The sequence below is a fragment of the Physcomitrium patens genome, chromosome 13 (assembly GCF_059467195.1).
Source record: "Physcomitrium patens ecotype Gransden chromosome 13, ASM5946719v1, whole genome shotgun sequence".
Lineage (NCBI taxonomy): Eukaryota > Viridiplantae > Streptophyta > Bryopsida > Funariales > Funariaceae > Physcomitrium > Physcomitrium patens.
In genome coordinates, this window is record NC_143422.1 from 1,200,990 (window position 1) to 1,218,804 (window position 17,815).

At 37.8% G+C, this 17,815-nt stretch overlaps 1 protein-coding gene across 1 annotated transcript; it reads right to left on the reverse strand.

Annotated features, from left to right (window-relative positions):
* Nucleotides 1-10,540: 10,540 nt before the first annotated feature.
* Nucleotides 10,541-14,367, reverse strand: LOC112290285 (allantoate deiminase 2). The gene is made up of 10 exons (XM_024536415.3): nt 13,791-14,367; nt 13,576-13,661; nt 13,253-13,356; nt 13,032-13,116; nt 12,760-12,876; nt 12,525-12,634; nt 11,855-12,293; nt 11,580-11,705; nt 11,186-11,374; nt 10,541-11,046 (listed from the first exon to the last, which is right to left on the reverse strand). Exons 1-10 carry the CDS (start codon nt 13,909-13,911, stop codon nt 10,909-10,911), a joined length of 1,515 nt encoding a protein of 504 aa, XP_024392183.1. The 5' UTR covers nt 13,912-14,367; the 3' UTR covers nt 10,541-10,908.
* Nucleotides 14,368-17,815: the final 3,448 nt, after the last annotated feature.

A 17,815-nucleotide genomic window follows, 5' to 3' on the forward strand; every position in this document is an offset into this window, starting at 1 on the left:
TATTCTAGACATTCATACTATAAGAATGACATGACATCTGAATATTTGGACATTTGAGATAAGAAAAGATTCTAGAACAAATCTCAAAGATATGGTTTTGGACAAGTTTGGATTTTGATGTTCAAACCTTTGTACACTCTTGGAACTCATGTCAACATAATAAAACATACAATGCAATATCTTGTAGACTATTGCAGCTAATTTCACTACATATAGCACATTGGAAGCAAGTGACTAAAGATTTCATTATATATTTGCGACAGACACCTCATAATCATATTGCAATTGTTGTCTTTGTGGATCAACTCTCAAAGCAACTTCACTTGGTCGTAGTGCATTCAGATATTAATGCTCTAATGCTTATATAAGTTTTCTTTGATACCGTCTTTTGTCACTATGGATTACCTCATGTCATCATTTTAGATCAGGATCCACTCTTTATGTGAAGTTTTTGGCAACTTTTATTCAAGCCACTAAGCATAAGACTTGTCACATCTACAACCTTCTATCCCCAAAGAGATGGACAAATAGAGCATGAAAATTAGACCTTAGAAGATATATTGTGAGCATTTATGGTGGTTCATCATAATGATTGAGATCAATACTTGGCGCCCTTAAAGTTTGCTTATAATAATAGTATTCAAGCAAGTATCGATTATTTACTATTTTTTCTTAATATTTTTTTAGTATCCTATTATGCCAGTAATTCTTTATTGTCCTATCGACATCAACAATCTAGCAATGGAGGAATTTGTACAACAATTTATGACGGCCTTACAAAAGACACAACATTACTTCTTTACTGCATAAAATTGATAGAAGCAATATAAGAAAAACCATTGGCAATACAAGACCTTCCAAGAAGATGATCAGGTGTTACTTTCTAATGCCAACTTGCCACTTACTACTTCAATCCAAATTTGTAAACTAGCACCTTGATAGTTTGGACCTTTCCATATTTCCATAGTGATTTTTGATGTCACATACCACTTCAAGCTTTTGCTACATATTCAGGTCTATCTAATCTTTCATATTTTACAATTGAAAAAATTTCATATTAAGCCAAAGTGCTTTCTAGCTCAACACCAACCACTACCACCACTATTGAAGTAAAAGAAAAAGAAGAATAAGTTACCTTGTAGAGGGTATTATCTTACATAAGTTGTTAATGGTCAAAGGATTGACTCTTGGTGTGTAAAAGGACATCATATGGATATAGGATGAGATCAAGGACCAAGAGTCAAAGTCAAGAGGATAAAGTAAGAACTAGGAAATATTCAAAGACTAAGTAAGAGTAATTAGTATTTGGCATATGATACCTTTGTGGTTAGTAAGATGCCAAAGGATCCAAGGACCATAGAACACCTTCGAGATGTGTTAGATACCAAAGGATCCTAGGTGTCATGGACATACATTAGAAGATTCTTCGAATATTCTTCTAGAATATTCTCTAAAGATTCTCTAAAGATTCCTTTAGCAGATTCTAGAAGATTCTTAGAATATTCCATAAAGATTCTCTTAGAAGGTTCTAGAATATTCTTAGAAGATTCTAAAATATTCTGATAGATTTTAGGAAGTTGCTTGAGAAGTTTCCTAATTAGTAGAAGTTGTTGGAGAAGCGTCCTAGTTAGCGGAAGTAGCTCGAGAAGCTTCCTATTCAATAGTATATATAGGAGTCGAGGCTGAAGGGTTCTTCAGTCTCGACAACACATCTCTTGGAGTTCTAGCTCACCTTTTTGATGTTGTTCTTGTACTCATCTGATTAATCTGGTTCTTCTTGAACTTCTTGTCTAGTTTTCTTGTCTGTATTTTGTATCCGTGACAGTTTGTCGAGACTAGCATTTTCACTGGTATCAGAGCTAGTTCCTTCTTGTTAGAGAGTGGATTACCCTTCTTCTTGAAGGTGTGCTAGTGTTTTAGAGGTTGCGAATTACCCTCCTCTAAACTGATATCTCTTCTTTCTCAATATTGGAGCCTTATTCTTCTTGGAGAGAGTGGATTACCCCTCATCTTGGAGTCTTAAGGCGTTTTAGAGGTTGCGGAGGACTCTCCTCTGAACCAATATTGTCCTCTTGTCAAAACTCTTTTTTCTTCTTTCTGAAGGTTAGCCGAAGGTTAAGACGTTAATATGGCTGAAAGTTTGGAATCCAAACTAGACGCCATCATAAATGCTCTTGCCTCATTGTCACATAGGACAACAGAGATCGAAGGAGTCATGGTAGGACTCCATAACAATGGAGCATCTGGGATAGTGCCATCTAAAGCATATCAGCCTCAAACTTCTGCGCCAGAAGAAGCAGTTCTACCTTCAGTTCAACAAGATCAAGTAGTCCTACAACGAAAGGAGCCTCGATTTAGTCTTCCGGATAAGTTTGATGGAACTCGTTCCAAGTTTCGAGGTTTTGTCAACCAAATCAAGTTGATAACAATTTTACAGCCCGAACGTTATCCGACAGAGGAAGCGCGTGTTGGGCTTGTTGGAACCTTGCTTACAGCACAAGCTCTGTCTTCGTTTACTCCCTTGTTCGAGAAGCGATCGCCAATCCTGAGCAACTTTGAAACGTTCTTGGAGGCGTTTGCAGAAGCATTTGGCGAGCATGATAAAGTTCGATGGGCTACAACAAAGATTCGATCGCTACGACAAGGAATACGCTCTGCATCAGTCTATGCCTCAGATTTCAGACAATTGGCAAGTGACATTAATTGGGGTGAAGAGGCGTTGGTGAGTCAGTTTTATTGGGGCTTGAAGGATGATGTGAAGGACTTGCTGTTATCTCTTCCTGATCCTCAAACGATCAACGAAGCTATTAGCCAAGCTGTAAAGTGTGACAACCGCCTATTCCAACGTTGCCAAGACCAACGTCCAAGACACCAAATGACTCGTTACGACGTGACTATGTCTGCAAATAGCTTAAACTCACATTCGGAGGCAACAGACATGCAAATCGACACGGCGCGTACCCGATCTCTTACTCCAACAGAGAAGAAACGGCGTATGAAGGAAGGGTTATATTTGTACTGTGGAGAAGAAGGTCACAAGGTTGGAAATTGCCCAAAGAAGCAAAATTGGCACCCTGTCAAGACTAGAAGTGCGATGATTCCAAAAAACGACGACGCCCAGCCACAGTAGGAACCGTGCGGCTGGACAATCTAATATCATGACAACAATCAGGTTCCTCTTTCTCTGTCCAATCTGCCCGTTGCTTTACAATTCCTTTGTTTTTAGGCCCTCAAAAACAAAAAACTTTAGCTTTATTGGATTCGGGGGCATCTACTTGTTTTTTAGATGAAGAGTTTGCTAAACGCCACAAGATCCATTTAGTACAGAAGTCCAAACCTGTTCACGTAGAGGTGATAGATGGACGACCCTTATTGTCAGGCAACGTTACCCACGAATTAGAACCTATAGAAGTAGTGTTTAAGGACCATAGCAGTCACGTTGTTTTTAATATTATTAGAACCCCATCAAGCCCTGTTATCCTTGGTCTTTCTTGGTTAGAAGATCATAATCCGTCCATTGATTGGAGGCTACGAAGGATAACATTTCCTGAAAAAAATAATAATAAACCTGTTGGTAGAACCTACATGAAGAAATCCATGTTTATTGGAGCGAGAGCGTTCCTAAGATCGTCCAAGGAAGGCGCACCATTTGTCATTTATGCAGCTCCAACTAGCGGCGAGAATATCTCAACATCGAATATACCATAGCAATATAGGGATTTTGAAGACGTGTTTCAGAAGAAGAACGCCGATATACTGCCGGAACATCGACCATATGATTGCGCCATAGACTTGGAGGAAGGAGCGCAACCACCTTTTGGTCCAATATACAACCTATCGCAGACGGAGTTGACAGAATTGCGGAAGTACATCGATGAGAATCTAGCCAAGAATTTTATTCGACATTCAAAGTCGCCAGCTGGAGCACCAATCCTATTCGTGAAGAAAAAGGATGGCTCACTGCGGATGTGCGTGGACTATCGAGGACTCAACAAGGTGACCAAGAAAAATCGCTATCCCTTACCTTTGATCTCCGGCCTCTTAGATCAACTTGGACGTGCAAGGATTTTTACAAAGATTGATTTAAGAGGAGCCTACAACCTTGTGCGAATCAAAGAAGGAGATGAATGGAAGACAGCCTTTCGTACAAGGTATGGCCATTTTGAGTACAATGTCATGCCTTTTGGTCTTACCAATGCTCCAGCGATCTTTCAACATATGATGAATGACATCTTTCGGGAGTACCTCGATGACTTTGTTGTCATCTATCTGGATGATATTTTGATATTTTCCAAGAATGAAGAAGAACATGAGAAGCACGTTTGTTTGGTTCTTGAAAAACTACGCGAACGAGGACTCTACGCCAAGTTGGAGAAGTGTCAATTTCACCAGAATGAGATGGAATTTTTGGGCTTCATTGCGACTACAGAGGGCTTGAAGATGGATCCAAAAAAGGTAGAAGCAATTATATCTTGGGAAGTTCCGAAGACGGTTAGAGATGTTCAGTGTTTTCTTGGATTTGCTAACTTCTATCGGATCTTCATCAAGAATTATTCTCAAGTTGCTGCACCACTCACGCATCTAACAAGCAAAGACAAGCTCGAATGGGGATCACAAGCAGCAAAAGCATTTCAAGATCTCAAGACGGCATTCACTACGGCTCCAATCTTGGTACACCCTGACTTTGCAAAGGCTTTCTATTTAGAGACCGATGCTTCAGATTTTGCTTTGGGAGTTGTGCTTTCACAGATGGGCATAGACAAGAAGCTTCACCCAGTTGCGTTCTATTCACGAAAGTTCTCTGCTGCTGAGATCAACTATGAGATCCACGACAAAGAGCTGCTTGCTATAGTGGATGCCTTCCAAGAGTGGCGTCACTTCCTCGAAGGAGCTGCACATCCAGTGACTGTTTATACGAACCACAAGAATTTGGAGTACTTCATGACAGCTCGAATTTTGAATCGTCGTCAAGCTCGATGGAATATGTCTCTATCACGATTTGACTTTATTATCACCTACCGCCCTGGAAAATAGCAAGGATTATCTGACGCATTATCGAGGAGATCGTATCTTGCGCCAAAGGTTGGAGAAGCAGCGTTTGATCAACAATGTATAACATTGTTGAAACCAAAAAAATTCAGGATTTTTGCTACTGTTGCAACCATTGATGACGGCTTCCTCAGCGAGGTACGTACTACGACCATTGAGGATTCTATAGCTCTTGGCATCAAACAACGTGTCGATAATGACAAGTTTAAGGTGGAGGGAGATTTTCTGTATTTTGAGGAGCGATTGTATATCCCAAAAGGACCAACTCGACTCCGAGTACTTCAATCTCGCCACGACTTTCCAGCTGCGGGACATTTTGGATTCAACAAGACTTTGGAGCTCATTTCACGAGATTTTTGGTGGCCCCAAATGTGGAAGGATGTGAAGGAATTTGTCCTTTCTTGTGATGTTTGTTCAAGATCCAAGATCCCTCGACATCGTCCGTATGGACTTCTCCAGCCATTGCCTATTCCGCACCGACCATGGTCTTCAGTTTCTATGGACTTCATTACGGACCTACCGCCATCGAATTCATTTAACAGCATCTTTGTTGTGGTAGATCGATTTACCAAGATGGTGCATTTCGTGCCTTGCAAGAAAACATCATCAAGTGAAGACACCGCAAGACTCTTTCTTAATAACATATATCGTTATCATGGCCTACCAGATGATATCGTGTCGGATCGAGGTACTCAGTTTGTATCCAAGTTTTGGAGGTCCCTCTTTGAGATATTGAAGGTGGATATTAAGCTCTCTTCGGCTTTTCATCCTCAAACTGACGGTCAAACGGAGCGAGTGAATCAAGTTTTGGAGCAATATTTACGATGCAGCATCAACTATCAACAAGATGATTGGACTGCATATCTACCGCTTGCTGAGTTTGCATACAACAACACTCTTCATGCGTCAACTCAACAAACACCATTCTTCTCCAACTACGGATACCACCCCAAGCTCGATTTATTGAGTTCTTCAGCAAATAACAACCCAGCAGCTGAAGGATTTGTGAAGCAACTATCGGAGCTTCAAGCGACGTTGAAGCTTCAATTGCAATCTGCCCAAGAGAGTTACAAGGCATCTGCAGATAAATATCGAAATGAGGCGCCTACTTTTAAAGTTGGAAGTAAAGTATGGCTTCTTCGACGGAATATCAAGACCAAGCGGCCATGTGACAAATTGGACTATCGGAGATTAGGGCCATTTGTTATCGGGAAGCAGATCAATCCGGTGGCATATCGTCTGGAGTTACCAGCTACTATGAAGGTACATCCAGTCTTTCACGTGTCTTTGTTGGAACCTTATCGAGAGTCAGCTTTTCCCCAAAGAGTACAAAGTCCGCCACCAAGTATCGAAATTGAAAACCATGAGGAATACGAGGTGGAAAAGGTACTAAATTCACGGCGTAATAGGAGAAAATTGGAGTATTTAGTGCATTGGAGTGGATACGACATCAATGAACGAACGTGAGAGCGTGCCGAAAATCTTGCCAATGCGCTAAAAAAGGTACAAGAATTTCATCAACGATATCTTCATAAACCTAAGCCGATTCAACGATAGCTTCTTGCTGAAGCTTGTTCATCAGGTAGCATAAAAAGGGGGGAGGGCACCTCCAAAACCCATAGTTCGATAGTGTAGAACTTTGTTAACAACTATAGTTTGCTCTCATCATTTTAGCCTTTGGACATGGATAGTCAAGATACTACACTTGTTATGTCATCTCAAGCGACTAGCTCACAAAGACGACCGCGAGATGAAGAACCGCTTGTACCATGACGACGTCGGAGAATACCGAGCAACAGATCGCTAATAATTGTAGTTGAAGTCGAGCCTGCCTACGACGGTCAGCTAGAAGGTGTGTTTGGAGGACAGTTTCACAATGAAGACACAGAAGTCCACGCTTGGTCAGAGGTTGAAGGTGTTGGTCACTACCGTTGGCTCCAAGGGCCGATGAATCATTTGCCTCGCGAACAACAATTGGAATTCATAGCGGATGTGATACGACAAATTTTCATTTTCTTGCGTTGGTATTGACTGATAACAACATTGCTTCTCGGAGACCTCGAAGCTACAAGAGGAGGTGATGTCATGGACATACATTGGAAGATTCTTCAAATATTCTTCTAGAATATTCTCTAAAGATTCTCTAAAGATTCCTTTAGAAAGTTCTAGAAGATTCTTAGAATATTCCATAAAGATTCTCTTAGAAGGTTCTAGAATATTCTTAGAAGATTCTAAAATATTCTGATAGATTCTAGGAAGTTGCTTGAGAAGTTTCCTAATTAGTAGAAGTTGTTGGAGAAGCGTCCTAGTTAGCGGAAGTAGCTCGAGAAGCTTCCTATTCAATAGTATATATAGGAGTCGAGGCTGAAGGGTTCTTCAGTCTCGATAACACATCTCTTGGAGTTCTAGCTCACCTTTCTGGTGTTGTTCTTGTACTCATCTGATTAATCCGGTTCTTCTTGAACTTCTTGTCTAGTTTTCTTGTCTGTATTTTGTATCCGTGACACTAGGACCAAGAATCATGTTTGTAAAAATCAATGAATGGAAGTTGTCTTCTAAGGTAGCAACCACAACCTATAAATATTGGGTGTTGGAAGTGAGAGATATCTTAATCCATACTCTCTTTGTGTACAACCTTGTTGATGCTATGTGTTGTGACTTCAAAGTTCTATTTCTTCAATAACCACCAATTGTACTTAATGACCAATAAGAATATGAAGTGGTCAATATTTTGGACCATCACTACCTTTGCCATTGCAATAGATGTGTACAACTTCAGTGCAAAGTTCTTTAGAAAGGTTATTCTATTTACAATACAACATAGAAATGTGCACAAAACCTCACCTATTGCGAAGAGACAATTTAAAAATACTATTGGAAGGAAAATGAGGTTGTTTTACATTAGTAGAGGGAAATTAATTGTAACATGGTATAGATAAGATAATTGTATAGTGATAGATAGTTAAAACCATAGAAGTTTTTAGAATTGGCATTAAATTAATAGATGAAGTAGGACCTACCATAGAATATTTGAGAAAAGACTTAGGGTAGTTATCTAAGAAGGGCCTACCATAGAACCTTCTATAAGGAGGTTAAGGTGGTTATTTAAGTAGAATCTACTATTTAGGAATATTTTAGAAAGTCCACGATAGTAGAACAAAATATAAATAGGATTGGCCAAGGCCTTTTGGGGTAGCTGGTAAAGTATAGCTTTAGGCCCTTTCTCTTAATATAATTGGATTTTATATCTCCTTGTTTTCTTTTGCTCTATCTTAATTTCGGTTGCTTTGTTTTGTCTTTCATATCCCTTTCTATTTAGTTCTATTTAGTTTTATTCAGTTTTTTTCTAGTTCAGCTTGTTTTATCTTATGACGAGGTTTTATATTGCTGTGGATTAGAAGGGTCTTCGACTTCTGAGATAGACCAATCTTGTTTCAGCAAAGGTCTTATAGAGGGCATACAATTGATCTTATCCATCTAATTCTTAAAGAAATTATTTAAAAAATACTAGCATCTTAATATAAGAGTTTGCATCTTAATTGTAAGACTTAGTGGCCTTGTTAGAACTAGTAGCACTTACTAGGCTGGTAATATACCACTTAAAAGCCATGTCTATTGCATATATTTTAATCGGTCTCCACAATGCTTAATGCCTTGTTTGTAATATTGATTAGGGATCCAAGAAGTTCATCAAGTTGGAAGTTAGTATCTTTGATTTCTTATATTTTTTATTGCACTCAAAAATAATTGAATTTTCAAACTCCACATACATATTAATGTGACATGTTGGAAGTGGAGGCTAAGAACAATAAGAATTAGGAATGGAAGAATGGAGGGATGAAAGACAGAGGGAAAGAGAGAAGATGAGGATGAAGGCTAAGAACATAGGACGTCAAAATAAAAGTTGAAAACAAATAGGGCTAGGGCAAAGAATGTAGGGGATTGGGAAGACAATTAAAAACAAAAAAAATAAGTGTTAGAAATGATGGAGGTTTGGATGAATGCCTTGATTCTAATGATGGTTTTTGAAGATGATCTATTTTTTTAATAATTGTTATAACAAAATAAATTTATTTAGTAAATGGGTAGACAATTTTAATATATATATATGTTGCTTAGTTACTATATAAATTTTTTATCTTAACATTATCTATATATATATATATATATATATATCTTAGTATGTAAATAATACATATGTATTATTTATTTTATTTTTTCTAATATTCTTGTAATTTTGGTCTAAATTTTTAATATTTTAGATCAAATTTTTATTTTTTTATTATTTTGTGTTATTTTAAAATTATTATTAAAAAATTAAAAAATATTTTTCTTTATTTTTGACAAACTATGAAAAAGTGAGTTTTTTTTTTCTTCTTTTAATCATCTCTATTGACTATTATTAATACTTAGCAAGAATGACAATGAAATATACTTTATTTTTTGTTACTAGAAATTATAGCTAATTAGATTGTAGAATGTTTTTGTTTTTAGTCTAGCTATTCTAACACTTTTAAACTATCTATTATATTCTAATATTTTTCAAAAACTTCTATAAGTTTGATAAACTAAGAAAAAAAGGAAAAAAGAAAAGAAAAGAGGTAAGCAAAGAATATTAAAATCTCAAATCCTAAATTCAATATATATAATAAGTTTTAGTATTATATCTATTAGTTTAAAAAAATTATCATCTAATAATTATAAGCTTAGATAGAAAGAAGACAATACATTTAAAAGAACAAAAAAAGAAAAAAGAAACAAAGTAATCAGTTACAACATTTATTACAATGAATTAACTTAATAAATGTTAATATAGGTGACAATGTTCAAAAGTATCCTCTTATTTCAAAACTTTTTTTTTTTCCAAAATAATTTTGTATGTGTGTACTTATGTAACGAATGGTAAAACGAAAATACTAAAAAGTTTATGTTCTAAAAATATAATAAAATATTTATAAGAATATTTGAAAAAAATTAAGAATCAAAATAAAAAGAAATCATTATGATTTAAATTCTTTGAAATAATCATGCAAAAAATTAAATTAAATTAAATTAAATATATCTCATTTAAATCAAGAAGATTTCATGGTCAAACGTACAATAATCAATGTCTAACTAAACACTCCTTCATTTACACAAGTACTCAAAATGAAACTAGTGTAAAAAACATGAATCTTCTCCCCCTGAATTTAACGTATGTATTAATTTCTACTAGAATATGGGCCATTCAAATCCTATCTCCAAGAGCCCATTCGTGTAGGATGAATGCACAATTTGCAATTAGTGAACACCATATCCCACAATCAATTTCAGTCAGTTCAACGAGGCATGGGCAAAGAAACGTAACACTTGTGTCACAAGAGAACATATAATTAATGTGGACCAGGGTAATTCCGAGACAGCCAGACGTTGCAATTCAGTGGGAGATATTATCCAAGTGGCTTAAAAATAAAAGGCAAAAATTGTGCTGGATTGACAAATGAAAAAAGGATTTGAAAATATAGAACTCAGGAATGAACAGGTTGTCGGATTCAGGATAGAGTGAGCAATCGTGGCATGATACAAAATCAGAGTGGAACTTAAGTGGAAATAGCAAATCCTACACAGCTTTTCAGAAGCATTAGATGGGGGGCTTGGCTCGTGAGAGAGAGAGAGAGATGGTAGACTACCAGAAAAGAAGCTTAGCTTGGACTCTGAGGGAGAAAGGTTGCCTAACTCTAAGCCGAATTTACACAAGGATTCCGTGGACTTGTCGAGGTTATGGTGGACTCTACTACAAATCAAATCAATGGTGGGTGTATTTACCGAGTAATCAAAATGTATGTACAGTTGAGAGAAGATAGTTAGAGATTAAGTTGATTAACGAGAGAGATCTCCTAAAACGCCTTCCATGAAGTGGAGGAGGGCGAGGCTGCCAGCCCAAATGTCGTCGTCCTGGACGTGCTCAGCGGGCGAGTGGCTCACACCACCTGTACACCTCAAAAAGAGCATACCCACCTGCAAATTCCCATAACATATGCAAAGTTTGTATGAGTCAAAGGGGTAAACTTAGATGAAGAAACGCGCCGAAACAGAATCTGAGAGCATGAGTTATGTAAAGAAAATTTGTTTATAGAAATCGGGCTCGAGGTCCAACCTGAGTAAGGGAGGCCATTGCCATTGCGTCGTGGCCAGCGCCGCTAACTAATGTTGGAGCTGTGAATCCACCATCATCCAGTGCAGAGACGTTGTTGCGAAATGGCGGCAATTCTTTCATTGCTGCTTGGGCAGCAGCGTGGAGCCGGTCGTTCAATCCTGGTGCACACGCTATTGCGTTCGCCTCATGCTGCAAAAATCCGCAGGACAAATTATGCTTGGATAGACACGTACACATAATTTGAGTAGTTGATGTCGAAGAGCAGCTGGTTCACTGTTCAATATTCAACATTATATTACATGATATTTTTTCCAAGTTTTCCAAGACATGGGTGCACTATTCAATGCACTATAAAGTGTCTATCTGTTGGCAGAGTTTCAGTATCTGTAGATACCTTTCTCTCTATGCTGCATCTGACACCACGTTTCCGGCAGATCTTGTGAATCCCACCCTCAATCCGCACCACATTCGTCTCACGATCTGAGTCATCCTTGGATCTCACGTCGATGGTAAACATCACCTGAACATATGTAAACACTTTACGGTTAGCGTACTAAAAACCCATCAGATATTGCAATAAGTTAACTTGCATTGAGCTTGACTAACTTTGTGACCACTTTATTCTGTTCTGTAAAGTACGACGGATGAATTTAGACTTTATATGCATACCTCTCCAGGAATGACATTGCTAGCCCCAGGCCACGAGTGAATCTCACCAACTGTGCACACAATTGCGCCTGCATGGTTGACGGCAGTGGACATAGCAGTGGCACCACGGCTGCCGCCAACACCCTTCTCAGGGTGTGTGCAGATGTTCTCAATGGATACAATAGACTGCGCTGCTGCGATCATGGGGTCCTTGCGCATGGACATGGGAACAGTACCAGCATGCCCTTGAGATCCATGCACTCGAACTGTCAAACGAGTTTGGCCGGCTATTGCTTCAACAACCCCTAAGGGTAACCCATGGGCCTCCAGCACAGGTCCTTGCTCAATATGCAGCTCGACATAACCCCACACAGAGGCTGGATTGTACTTCAAAGAGGAGACGCTCTCCGTTGTTCCAAGGTGTGACGCCGCTCGTAGTGCAGCTCCAATTGAAATGCCTCTGCTTGTAAAAATCTACACCTCAGTCTCTACGCAACGAAGTCCCAGTATGAACAGTATTGATCAAACTGCTCTTATGAAAACTGTTGAATTGGAGCCACTTCATTTCCGCAATGGCACTATACTCTACACTTCGTTATACTGAGGTGCTACTTCAGGTACTACTTAAGTAGATGAAATATTCATGACAAGCTCCACGGAACCAGCAATAGTGACAAGGTTGAGGCAACACCTTGCATCCACGTTTTTCAAGTGCTTGGGTTGGAAAGTCCCGGCGACAGCACTGCTGCCCAGAAACGTGGTCTGAAACCGAATTCCCTCTTCGTCGCTAAACGCAATAATCTGGAAAAGATCAGCAAAGTTTGTTATTTGAAAGCCACAGACGTTGCACGAAACCGACTCATAGAGGGAAAAAAAAAAAAAAAAAAAAAAAAAAAAAAGGCTCAGGGCGTTGGAAAGTAACTAACCTCGATGGGACGAGGAAACTGATGCAATTTCCCCTCAACTTTCAGAACTTTCACTGCTGCAATTGCTGTCACGATACCCAGTGCTCCATCATACCTTCCTGCGTCGATCACCGTGTCCTATTGAGCCAATGCAGGTACTATGAGTGAGAGTGGCACTGTAACCAGTTTCATGCGACCACTTCCTAGGATGCGTATTTAACGATGAGCTGCAAAATATCATTTTCAGGAAAGAAATTGGGAGGGGGAACAGATGATTTGCAACTATGACGTACCATGTGGGAACCTAGGAGGAGCGCAGGAGCAGTGGCATTGGCTCCATCAGAACGACCATGAACATTCCCCAGCTCATCTTCCCATCTACAAAAAATCCTCCGAAAGACATGTCATAACCTTATAACTCAATTCCTGTAACTCCCCAGTCCGACACTCTCATACCTAGCACAGTTTCGCACCATGGTATACACAAATGAGCGTGAGAGTTCCCAGGGCTTACGTTCTGAGGCCAGCGTCTTTCATCCACACTGCAAGAAGACGGCCCGCTGCTAAAGCCGCTGGGCTCAAGAAAGTTCTTTGGAGAACGTCCTTAGAGTCACTCACCTGTGAGTCAAAACCAAACCAGCTTGAATTTACAATAAGTAAGCAAGACAAGTTGCTTGACCTGACGGACAACAACTATAAACGTGGAACTGGGAAGACTATGAAGGCTGCGGATGGAGGTTAATGTTGGTGCTGAAAAGCAAAAAGCACTCTCGCTACAAACCCAGAAGATGAAATTAGACAATGCTGTGGACCAAGCCGAAACCAAAAGCAACTTACGTTGCCGAGCTCCTTTAGCCTGGCAGTGACTTCGTCACGCAGAATGTTCCTGTGGCGCATACTATTGAAGCCAGGGAAGCCATGTCCTACACAACCCAAGTTCCTCGTCAACAAAATCGCCACTGAAAGCGTGACTACCAGGTGGCGGTGGAAATCAGGAGTGCGAGCTGCGGAAGAACACGTGAACTTGAAGCAAGCAAAGGGCTAAGTTCTACCTGGTGAGACGAAAGGTTGAGGGACTGCGTCTGCAAAGAACGCCGTCACGGAGCAGGTCTGAAGTAATGTTGTCACGAGGATGATTGCAGCAACGTAACAAACGACACAACCCTTCTTCATTACCGGTTTGAAAGTCTAATTATCCGCTCCCTGAGCGCAACCTCAAGGACCCAGAAATGGATCCCTCGAAACAACTTCAAACCACCACACGTGAAATCTCTTGTTCCGTCAAAACAAAGAATTTGACAGGCATATGAGCACTTGAGACCGCCTGGATCTGGTTAGCAATTCGCTCCGAATCGCTTATCTTGGGCACTAATGCTCAAATTCGCACTCCTTCCCCCTCCCCAAACAAACAACATCCCCTTCAAGCTTACTCGTATGCAGTACGTTGCTGGTACTGGGTTGTAAGCAGGAGGTCGCGGGAGCGTGGTGGCCTCATGCAAATGAACTGAATCGTGGCGGTGGTGGGCAGTCCGCTGCTGGGGCGAGTTCGACGTCCCCCCAGACACGCATTGAGATGCCAAAAGCTCAGCGTGGCAACGAAAGCTCATGCAGATCCAACTGCTGAGTGCTGAGTGAAACGGGAGCGCGACGCGAGATCCTTTTATGAGCAGACGGGTCTTCTACAGATTCCGAACAAACCCTTGGAAAAAAATGCTGACGGCTCCAGATTCGCCGTGGAGACCTGGCCAGGATAAATAATTACGATCACATGGGCCCACCAAAAGATTTTACTGCGGGCAGCATCTTGCTATGGTCTGTTAGAGTGGCCTCTTAGATCAACACCAACACCACTGGTTTTGGTACTGAAGAAAGGGACTCAATCGCCCCTGTCTGTCCCCCACCCCGATCTCCCGTGCCGCTCCTAATTCGGTCCAACTGCATTCCTTCCAAATCTGTCGGCGAGGCTGCTCTCCAAGAGACACCTTCAGCACTGGATCACCGAGATTTCATCCCCGCCATAGGTTCAACACTGCTGGAAAAAATGGTACTATTTTCTGATTGCTGGGCCTTTTCGGTATGATTCAAGGCCCATTTCTTTTCTGTTGACTCAATGAACACTAAGTCCTGGTGATTCAAAAGCGTCCACACACCAGCTTCTAGTGCTACCCATTGACAAACTTGATCCATTTGCACCGCAACCACCAGCAAAATCATCAGCAATGACATCAGTGTGTGATTATGGGAAAATGAGTTGGGAGATGGCCTTGAATCCCGGCTCTAATGTAGACCCACAAAGAGAGAGAGAGAGATTGCCATCTTCTCATATTTAGACACATTCATTTCCCCCGATTGCATTGCTCTCCCCTCTCAGTGTGTGTGTGTGTGATTCGCCAAAAAAATGGGAGTTTGTCTAGTCCCCCAACAGCAGCATTCCTTTTGCTGTTGGGATCCTCCTCGCTTGCTTGCTTTCCGCAGCGTGACATTTGATCTCTTTTGTGGATCCACTATTGTGGGGTCATGCTCCGATGTTCATGCTCTTTGGGAAAAGCATTCCTTTCTCCCTCTTGATGCTGTGGTATGTGTATATGAATGTGTGCGTGTGTCTATATCCATATATGCGTATGTATGTACATATGTATATATATAAACACACACACACACATGGACACACACACAATTACTAAGCCTGCCAATGAAAACACTTTTAGAAGTTCAAACAATTTCTTTGACTCTTTAAAAATGGATTTTTGGTGTGTCATGTGACGTGGGTTTTGGCCTTGATTTTAATAGTGCATAGTCAATCGTCCTCTATTTGTTGAAAAGAAAACATTTATATTTACATGTATTTTAAAACAATTATGAAGATTATATTCAATATCTAAGAGTTTATTTTAAATAATTTGGTTAATTTATTTCTTATTAAAACAATTTATAAAAAATTATATTATTGTAACATTTATTTTATTATATTTTAATAATTATAGATTATTTAAGTTTTTATTTAAATAGTTTATTTATTTTTGTGAATTAGTTACTTCATAAGCAATACTTTCATGTCATTCTTACAATCCTATCTGCTTGTTTTTTCTACTTGAAATTTTAACCATACCATATATGAATTATGTTTTTCTAGATTTTCTAGTAAAAAAATTAAATATAAATATTTTCTTCAAATTAATATTTTTTTACATATTTTTTTACATATTTTTTTTACTAAAGAATTAATAAATTTTTAACAAATATGAAATTACTAAGATCTTAGACTTTTCTATACCAAATCAACAAACAAATAAAAATGTACTATAGAAATTGGTATACTATAGAAATTGATGTATAATCTTAGATGTTCAAAAGAATAATGTATGTTTCTAACTTGTCGAATTGAACAAAAAAACGAATTTGATTATTCTCTTGTATAGTAACCAAAAGCTTTAAACTTTTCATGATTAGTTTTGAATAAGAAAGAAATCAAAATCATAAAAAGAAAAATTAAAAAATAAAAACTAAAAAGTAAATTTTAAAACCTTTTAAATACTATTGAATTTTTTTTTAATTATATTTCTTAATATCTTGAAATTAAAGTCAATGAAAAAAATTTAATTCTAAAATAATTAAAGAGTATTTTGAAGAAAACATTTTCTTCTCTATCCTTATAACATCTTAAATTAAAATTTTAAAATTCTTAAAATGTTATCTCATGTCAAGATATGTAGTTAAAAGTTCCATGTCTATAATTGAGCTAGCTCTAAAGTTAATGCAATATAAAGGATCTATTGGCTATTAAAGACCTATAAAACTTTTTGAAGAGAATTTTGATATAATTCATGGTTATAAGCTCTGATAAATCTTATAACTACTTTTAACAAAGATTTATGGTATTGCATGAAATATTAAAGGTGACCAAATAAAAATGGTAAAAATACTTATCATAGTTACTTGTATATCAATAATTTTTTGCACACTTAAAAGCTTTTGTAAACTTAGAACTTATTGCTATGACTTGATTTGTACTTCTCCAATCAAATCTTTGTTCTTAGCATCTTTCAAAGAATCAATTATTGCATGCAATGGCTTAAGCAATAAATTGCTCCAATAAGTCTATTCTTGAGATTTTTAATAATAAATCTTTGACATTATCTTTCAATCTATATTGAAATTAATTAATAAGGGCTTTGTCATTTCAATCCACATTGGAAGCAAGGTTTTGGAATTCTATAATATATATGGTGGATGAACATGATTCTTATTGTAAAAATAAGAGTTTATATTATCTTTTTTTTTATCATTTTTTTTCAAATGTGGCCATAAAGACTTTTAAGAATGAATTAAGATCATAAAAAAATCATGAATCTTTTTCTATCAAAGGTGAAAATCAAGAGAGAGCATTCTTAGATAGAAGTACATCTTTAAATCTCACTTGAATAAATCCATCAAGATTTTGAGAAGGATGCAATTTTAAAAAGATTTTTACTTGTTGTAAAAATTCTTAAAATTTTGATCTTCTTATGTCAAACTTCTCTAACATACTTATCTATGCTTCCTTCATACTTAAAAAAATAAGGCTTCTTACATTCAATTGTACCTTAATCTGTTTGCATCTCTCAATTGTATAATTTCTTGGTATAGACTTTGAACTTCAATAGAGACTTCTTCCATAGGCATAGAAATAATACATCTATGATTAATGTTAGAAAAATATGAATTTTTGACCATAAGGGTATTGACAAGCGTGTAAAGATTTGCAATAGTTGTAAATCTATTTTCACTTCTACCTTAAATAGTATCCATGATTTTTTCTTCTATAGACAATTCAAATAAATTTACAAGTCAAATTAGATGAGAGTAATCCACAATCTCTAATACCAAACAAAAATTACTACCTAAAAGAATAATCCACTTTATTTCAGAAAAACAATCAATACTTTAAAAATTAAAAGTTAATTTAAATGTAAAGAGTTGTTATGGACATACATATTTATTCTAATAATTACTTAAGTAATGTAAATAAGTTGAAGTAAATTAAAAAAAATGATTGATTTCATAATATCTTCTAAACAAGCTTCTTAAAAGCTTCATT